Source organism: Trichosurus vulpecula, chromosome 4 (assembly GCF_011100635.1).
Source record: "Trichosurus vulpecula isolate mTriVul1 chromosome 4, mTriVul1.pri, whole genome shotgun sequence".
Taxonomy (NCBI): Eukaryota; Metazoa; Chordata; class Mammalia; order Diprotodontia; family Phalangeridae; genus Trichosurus; species Trichosurus vulpecula.
In genome coordinates, this window is record NC_050576.1 from 241,203,239 (window position 1) to 241,220,469 (window position 17,231).

The window sequence follows — 17,231 nt, forward strand, 5'->3', positions numbered from 1 at the left end:
TCTAAGCTTTAATTTCTTCATTATTCAAATGGGCATACTAAATACCTGGTCTCCTTACCTCATGTAATTATTGGGAGGATCATGTAAAGAATTCTGGGTGTCCCAGAGTTGCAGTGCATTTGGAAGTTATTGAATTTTATATATGCTATAATAAGCATGTAATAAATAATAAAATAAAGTTATAATAATTAAATAGTAGCTAAGCATAGAATAATTAAAACTATAATAGCTATTAAAGTTTAAAACTGTACTAAGACTTTGGATACACCTTGTATACTGAATATTTGGTGAACTTTCAAGTACTATATAAATATTGTTGTTATTAGGTAAATGTATTTTTCATAATGAAAATTAACTCTGATGGCATGTTCAGGTCACAGAAGTAGTGAGAACAACACCTGTTTAAAGGCTAGCTGGGTATTTATAGTGGTAAGTCCTGTATTTTTTTATCTCTTAATACTTAAGGCTAGATTACGCCAAATGAAATCTTCCCCCACCTTTGTTCCATCATTAAATTTCTTACTGAGTATCTAGTAGGAACAAAGGATGATGGGTGAAAAGCACCACTAAAATAGTAAAATGAACAAAAAGAAAGACCTTCTTGTCAATATCCAGGTCACAGGACATATTGGTTTTCTGGACTCTGCTCACTGTGTGCGTTTGCACGTGTATAAAGTTTATGTGTAGTAACCCTCTTACCTCCTGTAACAAAAGAAGATTTATTTTTCTTTCAATGATATTTGCTTCCGACTTTTTTTTATCTTTCCTCTATTACATGTTTCCTGGCATAATTGCTTGGCTTTTCGTTCCCGATCCAGAATTTCTTTGGGGAACAGGCTTTTCTCATCAAATGCTGCTCTCAGTGCTACAAAGGTGATGAGAAAATCCACATGAAAATCACAGTCTGGTAAAAGGCCTGAGAAAAATTAAGCAGTGATAACAAAAACACCAAATTATACTTGAAACAAAGACTTTTTGGCCTTTACATAATTTGAGGGGAAAGTCTGGCCTTGAGGATATTCTCTCTAAACTTCTGCTATTACTTTAATTTTCATTTGCATTCTACATTCTATGCAGCTAATTTTTATTTGATTTGATTTTATTGAATTTGCCTTCATCATGATACAAAGATCTGCTATTAAAGAGTGGGGGAATAAAAAGTTAGTTTAGACAGAGACAGAGACAGAGAGAGACAGAGAGAAGTACAGATTATCCCAGGGATGGGTATCAGGGTTGCCATGGAAGGATGTAGAAAGTGTACCATACATTCAAGAAGAGAACCCAGATCTTTCATTCTATTTCTACCTCTTGCTTTATGATTAGATGAATCAACACATTTTACTTCACTTGAATGGACTACTTTGATTAGCTTCTTTGATACCTCAAAAAGCTATGATTTCATCAGTATGAGAATCCTTATCATTGAAACAGACCACAAGATTTCCATCACTGGATCTACGAGATGCCATGGCCAAAAGGGGAGAGAAGAAAGGGGAAAAGAGGGAGAGGGAGAAAGAAAGGGAGAAGGAAATGGAGAGGGAGACCCTTTATGATAAATACATTAGCTAAGCAATACAGATTTGCTCATTGGCTATGTCCAAACATATCTGTCTCATTTAGAAACATGAGTTCATTACCTCTCTGTCTGAAGATGGGCATCATGTTTCATCCTGGATCCTCTGAAATCAACCAACCCTGTCCTTTTATGGATAAGGAAACTGAATACTAAGGAGGAGAAGTGACTTGCCCAAAGGTGCACAGTGTATGATAGAGCAGGACCTTGAATTCAGGTCCTCTGACTTCAGACTCAGGGCTCTTTCCATTCTACCATCTTGCCTTCCCATCTGAAGCCTTCCTAATTCCCACATCTGGGCTCTTATGCCATGTTCAGTGTTATCCATCATGCCCAATTCTTTGTGATCCCATTTGGGATTTTCTTGGCATGGATACTAGAGAAGCTGCCATTTCCTTCTCCAATTCATTTTATGGATGAGGAAACTGAAGCAGAGTTAAATGATTTGCCCAGGGTCACAACTAGTAAGAGTATGAGGCCAGATTTTAATTCACTTCTTCCTGATTCCAGGCCCTGCATTCTTTCCACTCTACCATATAGCTACCCTACTAATGTCATAGCCTTTGGGAAAAAACCAAGGTCATCTGATGAGAGATTGAAATGAAACCTTATTAGAAGACTGCCATTTAAAGAAATAAATCTAAGAAAAACCATTTAGCAAGCACTTACTATGTGCCAACTACTAGAGATACCAATAGAACAAACTAGACAGTCTCTGCTTACGAGGAGTTCACACTCTAACTGGGGATATGAACACATAAAAGAAAGGCCAGCTACAGATCCCAGGGAAAAGACTAGGAGTCCTAAGGGATCAGCAGAGAGGTAGATGATAAAGCCCAGAGATCCTCAGGTTGTGTCAGAGGTCAGATGACATTGTTGGGGAGTCTAAAAGCTGTAGAGGCAGGGGAGATGGTAAGATTAATTATCACTATATGCCCATTGAACCATTACTAGATGAAGTAGCACCACTCAAAGGGTGTGTGCCTAAAAACAGCACTATAGGATACTGACTTCTATTAGTCAACATTTGGATTCATTCCCTATGAAGCTACAAATGCCCTCTTCAAAATCATAGGAAATTCTCAATCCAGAATGGCTGTCTGGAGATATAAACCAGGGCAGGACTTTTGAAAGTTGTTCATAAATGTTCTTGTTACCCATGGGTCTCAGATATGAATTTCAAAGGAATCATATCATAGCATCATGGATATAGAAAAGAAAGGGACTTCAGAATCCAACCACTTCAGATTAGAAAACAGATGTCTAGAGAGTTAGTGACTTGCCCAAGATCACACATACAGTAGATGGCATAGCCAGACTTGGGATTCACATTGTAACACACCTGCTAGATGGTTGAATCATGAAGAATGGTCTCACCAAAAGCATAGAGGACACTTGGTGGAGGAAGGATGGCCAAATGAACAAATGAGAGATCCACACTTCCCAAAGTTACCAGACAAAAAGACCTTCTTACCCAATGCCAATCATAACCAAAGACACAAAATGACCCTAAAGGATAAATTCCAATTTCTTCTCATTTTATGTAGCATTAGCAGCTATTAGATATACAGTAAAAGTCCTAAGCAATTTCATATGGCAAAATTAATGCCTTATTTATGGCATATTGCATCAATAAAGACATAAAGACCATCTGCTCCTAGAGTATAGATAAAAGGAAATCCTAGGATTGTAGATTTGGATGTGAACCAAGGACCTCAGAAACCATCTACTTCAACCATTTCATTTTATAGGTGGGAAAATGAAGGCCAGAGAAGTAAATTTGTTTGCCCAAGATTATATAAGGAAAAGTGGCAGAGCCAAGTTCGAAAACTATGTCCTCTAACTCTAAATCCAATTTTCTTTTCTAATGTATTGCACAGCATCTCACAGTCTTTTCCTATTGTCATCTTGTGAGCTCAGCATCCCAAAAGGGATGGTTTACATGAAAACATTATACAATTTATGAATTATTCTCCTTTTACTCCACATTCCAACCAGAATTGCCTTCTCTCTGTTCTTAACACAGGACACTCAATTTCCTATCTGTATACCTTTACACTAGTTGTTTCCCACACCTAGAATGTACTTTCCTCATCTCTGCCTCATAGAGGCCCTCACTTTCTCCAAGATACAACTTCCCTAACTCTTAGTGTCTTTCTTCCCCTAACTACTATGCATGTATTTTATATTTATCATTAATTCATTGTTTGTTCTTCTTTCTCCAAGAGGACCATGATATCTGGAAGGTGATATCATAACTTGCAAGTGAATTGGATGTAAGTGAGGGAGGGCTATGCAAAGTTACCAGCTTCACTCTCTCCTCCAGAGTCATCTGGGTCCATTGGCCCGATGTAGATCAGGACAATTGGAGATGGATGCAGTGGGAGGCCTTTTTAGACTAAGGTCTTTCCCAGGTTTCAATTTGACTGAGTCCACACCCATTCAGTGATTAGGGCAAGGTAAGAAACAAGGCAAAGAACTGCATCTTTCACCTAGTCAAAAAAAAAAAATCAGTCTGGGATAGGAGACACGCACACACACAAACACACACACAGACACATACATATATGTATAATATGTTATATGTATATTGTAGTATATATTATATATAATGTATTATTACATATGTATATAATATGGATATATATATACATAGAATATGGAATACATAATACATATAATATGGAATGTAATTTCCTTGAAGACAAATATTATATTTGTTTCCTTTGTTTCTCTAGCATCTATTACAGTGTCTGGCACATAGTGGCTCTTTAATAGATGATTATTCATTCACTGACAGTGAAAGTTTGACCATTGGTCACCTATTCTAGGCTTCTGTGCCTGCAACCCATTTGGCTAGTGAATGGTAACCACCAATAGAACATCCATTTCTCTAAATACACAGCTTAGGCCTAAGCACGAAACTAGTCCTCTTAAGAGTTCCAGACTTCTCTTGTGCTTTCCCTATCCCTAACAGTATGAGAAGTTGCAAAAAAAAAGTGGAAAAAAGTATTGAGTGAAATGAGACCTCAATTGAAATTCCCCTCTTGACATTTACTAGTTGTGTGCCCATGAGCTAAAGCATTTAACTCCTCTATTTCCTCATCTGAAAAAATGTAGATAACAACTTTGGTGCTCACAGGGCCATTTTAGGAATCAAATGAGTTGATATTTATAAAGTGGTATATAAATGTCAGCTCTAATTATCTTGGCCCTGCTACTCATTCAGATCACAGCATCATAATTATAGAGCTGGAAGTCCCAAAGGGACCATCTAGACTAGGCCTTCTAAACCTTTTTTTTTAATGTCATGGAACCCAATGAAACCTGTGGACCCCTTCACAGGATATTTTTAAATGCATAAAATAAAATACACAGAATGATATTGAAATAAAGACTTTTTTACCCACCCAAGTTCATAGATCCCCAGAAATCTAGTCAAGTTAAGAACCTTTGATCTAGTCCAGGGCTGTCCAAAATGCAGCCTGCAGGCCACATGCTACCCACAGTGCGATTTATGCAGCCCCCCTACAAGCATAAAAATTCACATAAATGCTTTAGTAAATGAAGTTGAGGTACCGCAGAGCTCTCACTAAAATGGCAAATCAAAATATATTGCCTATTGTTTCAATAAAAAATCTAAGGTTGGACAGCCCTGATCTGGACCAACCCTACCATACTGCCTAGTTGACTTGGGAAAGTCATTTAACCTAGGCAAATATATTACATTCACAAAACTGGATTCCTCTGAGATACCCCAAACACAGTATTTTCTCTATCCTGAAAACTTTAAAGAATTTCTGAGGAATCCTTTGACAAAGTATGACCAAAAGCTAGGTCTCAGTAATTTTCAGATTGGGGAATAAAGCACATGAAATTTCATGCTGCTTAAGCACCCAATGAGGACAGCTAGAAAACCATAGAAAGAGTATGAAGGATCCTTTCAATTTCAAAAGAAGGAAATGGAGTAGAGAAAGGACATTCAATGCCCAGGGGGAAAAAAACTAAAAAGTCACAGAGGCATCATAAAGCATCCAAACCCAAGTTCCAAAAGCTGGTTTCAAAGACTGAATGGTAATCAGGCAACACCCCTCTCTTCTGGACTATATAACTGCTAAATAACCTCTCACTTACCATAATCATAGATATTGCATGAATTAATATGAAACTTGGGATAAAGGATTAACTGCAGGTTAGCGTGATAGGGAGTATTAAGAGTGTAAGAATAATTATAATTTTTAATCTTCTTTTCTAGCAGTGAATTTTTAATCCAGGGGTTTACTCCTTATAAAGAAAAGAACAGTTTGAGCAAAAATGTCAGAAACAAAAACAAAACAGAAAACAAAAATAATCCTGGCCAATATCCTAAGAGCTCAGGAGATGTCACAATCCAGTGCTATACAATAAGCATTTGTTAGGGCCTGCTACGTGTATGGTCAAGGGCTATGCCAGGTCCTGAGGAAGCAAAGAAAACCAGGGATGAAGAAAACCATCCCTGCCCCCAAGGAGCTTACCCAAGGTGGGTGGGAGTGGGAGTAGATGGGAGGTGGGAGAAGACATAATATTCAAATAGAAAAGGATGTGTAGAGAATCAGTGATGTTCTGTGACGCCTAACATGATATTGCAGGCAAAGATGCATAATAAATACAGGAAGGTAGAAGGGGGTGGGGGAGATGATAGCCTCACTTCTTAGAACTTTGTTGTTATTCAGTTTTGTTTAGGAGAGAGAGAGAGAGAGAGAGAGAGAGAGAGAGAGAGAGAGAGAGAGAGAGAGAGAGAGAAATAGTCTCATTGTAGCATTCCAATTAGGACAGATAGCTGGTATAGTGCATAGAGTGCTGGACCTAGAGTCAGGAAGATTCACCTTCTCATCAGCACTGGAGTCAAGAATACTCATCTTCCTGAGTTCAAATCTGGCCTCAGACACTTAACAGTTGTGTGACTCTGGACAAGTCACTTAACCTCTGTTTGCCTTAATCCATTGGAGAAAGAAATGGCAAACACTCCCATAACTTTGCCAAGGAAAGCCTCATGGGCAGTATGGCCCACAGGTTCATGAAGATTCAGACATGACTCAAAACAATTGAACAATAAGAAGTTACTTTGCTGGGAGCTTGAGTTATAGTGACAAGTAGGAGAAGTGTGTTCCCCCATATTAGAGTAGCCTCTATGTCCCTAAGCGAGTTCAAGTGCAGCTGCATGGTGGTGACCCATCTGTGGGAACTGAGACTTGCCAGTTTGAGGACAGATTGAGGTGAATGAGTCAGACCAGAGAATATGTTGATCTATGACATAGGCAACCCATGCCCGGATTCTGTCTACTTGCCAAAGACAAACTTTACCAATTTTACAATGTTGGCCAGGGCCAGTATTTAGTAAATATCTATTTTAGGAAGGCATAGTGGCCTTAAAAATAACAGTAGCTATCATTTCTGTGATCCTTTTAGGTTAAAGAGCACTATTATACCCATTTTCTCATTTGAGCCTCCATTAATGAGTAGGGGTTATAAGTGTTATCCTGTCCATTTCACATATGTTATACACATCCAAGGCAGCAAAGCCAGGAAGTACCAGAGTCAGGAGTTGAATTGAGTCCAATCCCCTTTCTATCCTGATCCTTTGCATGTAAAGAACTACAGCTTCAAGGAATGAGCTGGTGATCCTTAGTTTCCCAGAGACATACTATAAGAGCAATGCATACATTCCATCAGATCAATTCCTAGAGCACAGGATACCTTCACCACAGGATACGAAGACCAATCCAAGCCAGTGTAGTGTCAGACTTCACCAGAGAACATCCACATATTGGCATGTTGCATTTCCAAGGGCGATTAAAGCTGAAGTGTCCAACTGCTCATTTCCATCTCAGTCCTGCTTTTATTGATGTTATGTCTCTCCCTAGAAAGCCCTTCTCTTGAGAATCTTCCTTCTTTGAAATTCTTCCTAATAATTTGTGGAACAAGAATGAGCCCAGCCTGCTGGGCAGTAGTTCAGTCTTAGGTGGCTGACCTTCTTGATTGGATTCTTACAAATGGAAAGGAATTACTCGAAGTTCTGATAGTCAAAACAATCTTGGCAATGGAAGGTAGGGAAAGAGCCCAAGATTTGGAGCTGCTTCTTCTGCTCACTAGCTTGGTGATCTTACAAAAACATTTAATTTCTCTGGGCCTTATAGTAGTGGGGACGGATTGGCTCTGATTATTCAATATGAAGGAAATCCAAGAGGTGAAATTATTTAAGAAAGCTGGGCCAGGATTTACCCTAAACTGCAAGTAATTAAAATGTAGCAGCCTCTGTAAGCCTGCTGGGCGTAACAAATTGCTTTGCCAATGAGATCAGCCCTTTGGCTCTAATTGTTCCCCTTCTGGGGAGAGTTCCTTGGGTATTTTGGTGGTTATTTTTGTCTGTGCATCTCTGGAGCTTAGATCAATCCTTACACAGTAGGTACTTAGTAAATGTTCATGGAATGGAGTGGTCAATTTTTACAGAATGGAAGGTTCGTGGACCAATGCAGGCCCTCTGGCTGAAGGTATCACAGGTGCTGCCCTAATGACTTATCTGCCTCAGCACTTGGCTGGTTCCTGACTGCTGACTCAATTTGGACTTGCTCCTTCATGTGGGCTAGAGAGGCAACATGCCATGGTGACCAGAATATCACATGCAGAGTGAAGATCTTGGTTGCCTCACACACTGGCTGTGTGGCCTTAGCTAAGTCACTTTGCATCTCTCTGACCCTTACATCTTTCATCTATAGGAAGGGGATAATAATATCATAAAGAGTTGTTGTGAGGATGAAATGACACAATGTTCAGAAAGTACTTGGAAAATTCCATAATATAATAAATATTAATAAATATAAATATCATTGTGATTACTTCAGAATTTTATTGACCCTTGCTACTACCCCTGCTTCCAAGCTTTTGCTTTGATCATTGCCTTATTTTCCTAATCTATTACTTCTCATGAATCAATGGGCTCAGCCTGAAGTTCTAAAAGAAATTTCTGAAGCCCAATTATCTATAAAGAATATATAGGAATGTAGGGGCCGCTAGGTGGCGCCATAGTGCATATAGTGCCTGTCCTGGAGTCAAGAAGACTCATCTTCCTGAGTTCAAATGGGTCATCAGAAACTTGCTAGCTGTGTGGCCTTGGGCAAGTTATTTAACACTTTGCCTCAGTTTCCTCATCTGTAAAATGACCTGGAGAAGGAAATGGCAAACCACTCCAGCATCTTTGCTAAGAAAACCCTAAATAAGGTCAATGAAGACTCAGACACAACTGAAAAATGACTGGACAACAATAAAGGAATGAGGTATCGTGGGGCCAAAATGTATACAGTTTAAGCCTCAAATAAAACTCAATGTTCCCTCAGATGTCCAGGTATTTAGAATACTGGGATAACCATGTTATGAAGGCTGTGGAATATTACCTTTCATTATATGGAGATATAGACATATCTGTATACACACACATATGTGTACGCACATATATACACACATGCACATAGGTATATGTGTATACAGATGTACATAATGATATATATATATATATATAATGATACATACACACACATATATAAGATTCATTGGCATATTCTTAAAGGGAAATCACTGACATGAAGAAAGGTGGGGAAGACTTCTTGAAGACATTCATGGGACCTGAAGGAAGCCAGAGAAACTAGAAATAGAGATAAAGAAGGAGAGAGTTCCAGGTATGGGGAACAGCAAAGGAAAATGCCCAGAGTGGGAGTGTTCCACATGAGAAATGACAAGGAGACCAGTGGCCCTTGATGACAGAATATGTGGTGGGATATATGATGTAAGGATATTGGAAAAGTAAGGATGGGGCAGGTTATGATGAGCTTTAAAAGACAAATGGAGTATTTGACATTTGATCCTGGAGGTAACAAGATGCTACTGTCATTGATTGAGCTGGGGAAGAGGGGTTGCTGAGGATGTTACTGATCAGTCTTCAGACCATTAATAAACATTCATTTAATTCTCAGTTACTCTAAATGTGAGATTTTTGCCCAAAGTCAAACATGGTTATATACTCCTACAGGAATTGAAATCACATCAATATTGGCATTCTTGCAATAAAGGAAATGAAGACAAAGAGAAGTTACTGCTGAGCAGAAGGATGACTCCCAGATTATGAGAGGCAAAAAAAAAAATGGCTGGTTTCACCATGTATTGAAAGGTAACAGAAAACACCAGCTCACCACAGACCATTTGGGGACTTTGCCTTGAAGTTCTCATGATGAACATATACAAAAAGTCCATTTTTAACCCTAAGTGCTTCATGAGCTACATAGCAAAAAGACATTCTGAAGAGAATGGCAGCCACTCTTGGAGAATAGTTATCAACAAGCGTTCTTTAAGGTCAAATATGTGTCAGGCACTGTGATAGGTGTTTGGGATACAAATAGAAAAGGGAAAGAATCCATAGCCTGAGGAAGCTTACATTTTATAAGGACTATATAATATGTTCATAATAAGATTCAGAATGTGTACAAAATAAATACACAGTAATAGGAGGTGGGGAAGCATTAAGAAAGAGAAAATCAGGAAAGGTCTCTTAAAAGAGTTAGATATAGATTTTTTTAAAAATTATTATTTATTTATTTAATATTTTTAGTTTTCAGCATTGATTTCCACAAGAGTTTGAATTACGAATTTTCTCCCCATTTCTACCTTCCCCACCCCACTCCAAGATGGCATATATTCTGATTGCCCCATCCTCCAGTCAGCCTTCCCTTCTTTCACCCCACTCCCCCCCAACCCCTTTTCCCTTATTTTCTTGTAGGGCAAGATAGATTTCTATGCCCCATTGCCTGTATATCTTATTTCCAGGTTGCATGTAAAAACTTTTTTTTGAACATCTGCTTTTAAAACTTTGAGTTACAAATTCTCTCCCCTCTTCCCTCCCCAACCACCCTCCCTAAGAAGGCAAGCAATTCAACATAGGCCACATATGTGTCATTATGCAAAACCCTTCCACAATACTCATGTTGTGAAAGACTAACTATATTTTGCTCCTTCCTATACTATCCCCCTTTATTCAGTTTTCTCCCTTAACTCTGTCCCTTTTTGAAAGTGTTTGCTTTAGATTACCTCCTCCCCCATCTTCCCTCCCTTCTATTGCCCCCCCTTTTTTATCTCCTTCCTCCTTCTTTCCTGTGGGGTAAGATACCCAACTGAGTGTGTATGTTATTACCTCCTTAGGTCAAATCCGATGAGAGCAAGATTCACTCATTCCTCTTCACCTGTCCCCTCTTACCTTCCTACAGAACTGCTTTTTTGCCATTTTTATGTGAGATAATTTATCCCATTCTATCTCTCCCTTTCTCCCTCTCACAATATAGTCCTCTCTCATCCCTTAATTTGATTTTATTTTTTTAGATATCATCCCTTCATATTTAACTTACCCTGTGCCCTCTGTCTATATCTATATCTATATCTATATCTCTATCTCTATCTTGATGTGTGTGTGTGTGTGTGTATGTATGTATATTCCATTCAGCTACCCTAATACTGAGGTCTCATGAATTATACACATCAGCTTTCCATGTAGGAATGTAAACAAAACAAAACAGTTCAACTTTAGTAAGTCCCTTATGATTTCTCTTTCTTGTTTACCTTTTCATGCTTCTCTTGATTCTTGTGTTTGAAAGTCAAATTTTCTATTCAGCTCTGGCCTTTTCACTGAGAAAGCTTGAAAGTCCTCTATTTTATTGAAAATCTATATTTTGCCTTAGAGCATGATTCTCATTTTTGCTGGATAGGTGATTCTTGGTTTCAATCCTAGCTCCTTTGACCTCAGGAATATCATATTCCAAGCCCTCTGGTCCCTTAATGTAGAAGGTGCTAGATCTTGTATTATCCTGATTTTGTTTCCACAGTACTCAAATTGTTTCTTTCTGGCTGCTTGCAGTATTTTCTCCTTGATCTGGGAGCTCTGGAATTTGGCAACAATATTCCTAGGAGTTTTCTTTTTGGGATCTTTTTCAAGAGGTGGTCAGTGGATTCTTTCAATTTTTATTTTGCCCTGTGGCTCTAGAATACCAGGGCAGTTCTCCTTGATAATTTCTTGAAAGATGATATCTAGGCTCTTTTTTTGATCATGGCTTTCAGGTAGTCCAATAATTTTTAAATTATCTCTCTTGGATTTATTTACCAGGTCAGTGGTTTTTCCAATGAGACAGTTCACATTGTCTTCCATTTTTCATTCCTTTGGTTCTGTTTTATAATATCTTGATTTCTCACAAGGTCACTAGCTTCTACTTGCTCCAATCTATTTTTTAAAGTAGTATTTTCATCAGTGGTCTTTTGGACCTCCTTTTCCATTTGGCTAATTCTGCCTTTCAAGGCATTCTTCTCCTCATTGGCTATTTGGAGCTCTTTTGCCATTTGAGTTAGTCTATTTTTGAGGTGTTATTTTCTTCAGTATTTTTTTGGGTCTCCTTTAGCAAGTCATTGACTTGTTTTTCATGGTTTTCTCACATCACTCTCATTTCTCTTCCCAATTTTTCCTCTACTTCTCTAACTTGCTTTTCCAAATCCTTTTTGAGCTCTTCCATGGCCTGGGACCAGTTCATGTTTTTCTTGGAGGCTTTTGATGTAGGCTCTTTGACTTTGTTGCCTTCTTCTGGCTCTATGTTTTGGTCTTCTTTGTCACCAAAGAAAGACTCCAATGTCTGAGTCTGAATCTGAGTCTGTTTTCACTTCCTGTTCATGTTTCCAGCCAACTTACTTGACCCTTGAGCTTTTTGTTGGGGTATGACTGCTTGTAGAATAGAGAATACTTTGTCCCAAGCTTGAGGGGCTGTGCTGCTGTTTTCAGACCTATTTCTACACTGCAAGCTCTGCCACAGCAGTGCTCCCCGCCCCCCAAGAACTGCCAACGTGTACCGTGACTCAGATCTAAGCAGGCTCTGCACTTCTGCTCTGATCCACCACTTAATTCTTTTCACCAGGTGGACCTGAGGCCAGAAGCAACTGCAGCTGTAGCTCTGTAAGCAGCCTCAGAGCTGCACCACCTCTGCTTCCCTCAGGGGGGTGGCTAACTGTGAACTCCTTTCCCTCTATCCCCTGCAGTTTTTCCCACTAACCTTCTCTGTTGTATTTGGTGTTTGTGGTTTGAGAAGTCTGGTAACTGCCACAGCGCCCTGATTCAGGGAGTTAAGGCCTGTTCTGCCCAGCTCCTGGTCTGGTTGGTCCAGGTGCAGCCCAAGCTGGGCTCTGATCCACTCTGCTCCCAGTACAGTGTGATAGACCTTACCCAGTGACCATCCAGGCTGTCCTGGGATGGAGCCTTGCTTCCCCCTGCTATTGCTTGGGTTCTGCAGTTCTAGAATTTGTTCAGAGCCATTTTTATAGGTGTTTGGAGGGTCCTGGGGAGAGCTTTAGGCAAGTCCCTGCTTTCCAGTCACCATCTTTGCTCTGTTCCCTAGATATAGATTAAATGAAGGATTTTGATAGGAGTTCCCTGATCAATTTATAGGAAAGTGAGTCTTTGCATCTTACTGTGCAGGATAAGGGCATGACCCTTCATTTCTCATGGGAGGTGGGTCTCCATGATTGGGCATGAATTGCTTGTGCCAAATTGTTGTGGAGAGAAGACACCCACTTTTGTGGGTTGGAGCAGTCACAGTCAGTCTTTCTAGCTTTTCGTCTTCTCTTCCTTTTAGGAAATCAAATCAATACTCAGCAGAGCTAAGAGTTAACCTAGAACCTGGGGAAGAAGAAGTCCCAATCCAATGCTACAAATTGGCAACCTTGGGATACAGGTACATGAGAGTCTCATATGCCTTCATCCATGTGGCTTGACAGCCTTGACTTGAAATTTCTGACTCTGGCCTTGAAGAAACACTGGTATGACCTTTACTTCTTAAGAAGAGAACTATATCAATATCAACACTATTAATGCCTATGGAAAAGGCATGTCAGTTTATTTCCCTCCTGTTCTATTCACCATCACTGTGACTTCCCAGATCACATTTCCTATCCCTGACCTTCTCTCTGCCCTATGTGTCATCTTCCCCATTACAATGTTAGTTCCTTGAAGAAAAGGACTTATTTTTGTATTTGTATGCCCAGCACTGAACTAGGTGTTTGGCATGTAGTAAGTGTTTAATAAATGCTTCTAATTCAGTCATGCTTTCATAGCCTGAGCTACAGCAGTTATGGAAAGGGAAACCATGTACCTACGTGTGATATTTCCTAAACCCTAGTCTTACAGGAGTGGGGATTACTAGGTACTGCCAGCTTTATGGTTGTCTCCCTAGCAACCCTGAATCCTAGAGTTTGTAGATTAGCCTTCTAGCAAAATAAGGGGAGCTCCTCGGCAGAGCCAGCATCTTTGGGAGAAGAGAATGGTTCATGTGGTCCCCAAAGAAGAAGAACAGTAAGGAGGTTTAGGCTATGATATGGAGGAGTGAAAAAAAACTGGACTTTATTCTCTCTTATTCCTACTGTGAATTACTGAAACATATAGATCTGATTGGGAATGAACAGTCTGTCTAACAACCCCAAATGTGTTTTCCTTTGAGGGGAAGCCGAAGAACTCAGGATAGTTCTATAAGCCTGAAAACCTCCTGGAGGTGACAAAGATACTCACTAAAATTTTAAGTTTCCTCACTAGAAACTCAAAGTTGATTTTACTTCTGAAGGAATTCCAAAGCCCGTGGAGGTACTAGAAAGAATCTGAAGTACTACACAGGCCCTGGAGAAATATGGGATGCACTGAAGAAATAACAGGAATCACATTGACTATGTATGATTTACTGTGAGTCCTTAATAGGATTTTACATTTCCTGTTGGGTGGAATAAAAACTATGTGATACCATCACACATTGCTACTTTGATGTTTGTATGGAATCCAAGGAACTTTCACCCACATATGTGGACATGAAGACATAACCTACATTATGAGATATCTAACAACAAGCTCTGAATGGAGACATATTGAGCTCAGGAAGCATAACGGGGATGGGGTTGGGGATGGGGGTGGGGTTGGGGAGGGAAGTAGTAGAAGGAGTAGGAAAGTTGAACTTAGTCTTTATAAATCCAGAGCTAGAGGTGCTGGGACACTGGGTTATACAGAGAATGATGAATCATATTATACTAAGGTATAATATAGTAGCTTCACTGGGAAAGCAGGAACAGGCAAGGATGATAGATCATGTTGGAAAATATTGTTCAATATTAAGGATTAAAAGCCAAAAAAAATTCTGTACTACTAGAAAGATATACACCTGTATAACATGAATACTTTATCCAAAAAAGGAGTTGGAAAGCAATGAATACCGTTAATTTATAAAAAATGGCTATATATATATATATACATACATATATATATATATATATATATATATATATATATATATATATATATATATATATATGTAATGGAGAAAAAGAGTGATTTCTGAGGTGGAAAGCATTTCAGAGTCAATGTTTTTGCCTTTCTTTGTATCCCTGGCACTTACCTCCTTGCCTGATGTTTAGTAGGTACTTAATAAATGATTGTTGACTCATCTATAGTCAGCTGTTTATATGCATTTAGAGCAATTACTAGTTACAGAAGGTGTCAAAATCAACACCAAACTAGAAGGATAAAAATGACACCAGTTACAATTACACAAATGACCTATTTAAATACTCTGTTAACTATGAAAAACTTGGAAAATGGACAAAAGTGAAGACATCGACTCTGAGTATCATAAATTTTAGGGAAATTTAATTTGAATAAAACCATGGCAATGATATAGAGCAAGAATCCAAAAGCTGCCTCAATATGCCCTTGCTTGATCTCTTTACCAACTGGAGTGGTATGCCAGCCAAAGACAACACAATAGAACTTCAGATAATTTTCCAAACATTACAGGTTAGGATCGTGTATGATTATAAGCAGTATCATTTCATAAGACAGACAAAAAAATTAGTGGAGAAAAAGAAGAGTCTTTCAAAAGCTTGGCCCACAACCCATCAAATCATCCCTAGATGATCACTAGGACATTTATAAAAGAAACCAGAAGTAGGACAATGTATATAGCAACAAGTGAAAAGACTTGCCAGTATTTTTAATACTGTCAAGTATTAAACTGTCAGTAGAACCACCATATTTGAGTTTTAACAACTCAATCATTACAGAATTCTATCAGGAAATTAAAATGATATCTAAGAGAATTAAATTGAGAATAGTTTGACCTAATCAGGAATTCAAAGAAGAAATTTGTGAAGGTAACACTTTTAAAAGCACTGAGGGATTTATTTTCAAGATTTGTCCAAAGAATGGGGAGAATAATGAATGGTATTATTACCCTCAAGAAGGTGATTGAGAAGACATCAGTAACTACTAGTTCATAAACCTACTTTCTCATTTCCATATCATTTTTTAAACAAAAATGACCTCTCCATATATGCAGAGAAATCTTGATGGAAGTAAGGGAAAAAGACAGTCAAGATTCCATAGATTATTTTCTGTGGCAGACCAAATCTCCATAGAACACTTGAATTGCTTGAAAAATATAGACAATTCAAGATCCCTTTGTATTCATTGTTTGTTGACTAATAATAATAGTGCACTTAATATAGTACTTTATGGTTTTAAACACACTTAACTCACAATTCTGTGAGGTAGGAAGTGTAAGGAGCATTAGACATATTTTGCAAATGAAGAAACTTAATCTCTTGGAGGTCAAATAATTTGCTCATTATTATACAGTAATGAATGGGATTCAAACCCAGCTTTTCTGACTCAGTCTGGTATTCTTTTTCCATTATACCATCCTGCTACAATAAAAAAGAATTACACCCAATAAAGCAGAATACATATAAAAGCTGTTCTCTAATATGGAATCTCCCATGCAAATGATAAGAACATGTAAGACTTTTTTATAAATGTAACAGATAAAAAGGTTACATTTTGATAGATGTAACTTTGTTCAATGATATTCTAATTATCAATGTTAGATGAGACATAAAACAGGGAGACATCTGCTGGCCAAAGTGTTCATCATTTTTATGGAGAAGGTCCAAACAGAATTTAAATGGAAGGATTCTCTATAGGTGGTGAGGTGCTCCAGATACTCTAGGTGGAAGACAACATTATTTTTCACTAACGTCCTGAATATGGCTGTATAGTCTCAATAACATTTTCAGTAACTCCAAACTGATTAGCCTAGTAATCCACATGAGACAAAGACAGCTGAAAGGAATTTTCTCAGTGATACATGGTACCTTTACAAAAATTGACCAGATATTAGGTAATAAAACTTTTATAGTTAAATTAATGCAGAAAAAGAGAAATATTAGATGTATCCTTTTCAGATGACAATACACAAAATATGTATATCTAATAAGGGACGATGGAAACACAAATTAAAAACGAATTGGAAACTAAACCTAGTCTTAAAGAATGAATAGATGAAAGAACAAATCATAGAAATAATCAGTAATTTCATTACAGAGAATGACAATAAGGAGAAAAAATATCAAAACCTATATAGCATGCAACAAAAGCAGTAATCGGAGGAAAATTTATATCTCTAAATGCTTATATCAATAAAATAGAGAAAGAGCACAATAATGAATTGGGTATGCAATTAAAAAAACTAGAAAAAGAATAATTAAAACCCCCCAATTAAATACCTAA

General features: G+C 38.2%; 1 protein-coding gene across 1 annotated transcript in view; it reads right to left on the reverse strand.

Moving 5' to 3' along the window:
- Positions 1-719: 719 nt before the first annotated feature.
- WDR49 (WD repeat domain 49) overlaps positions 720-17,231 on the reverse strand; it is a 180,397-nt gene continuing 163,885 nt past the window's right edge. The window contains exon 17 of the mRNA XM_036755673.1: positions 720-865. Coding sequence (XP_036611568.1) covers positions 720-865 — 146 coding nt within the window. The remainder of the gene's footprint in view (positions 866-17,231) is intronic.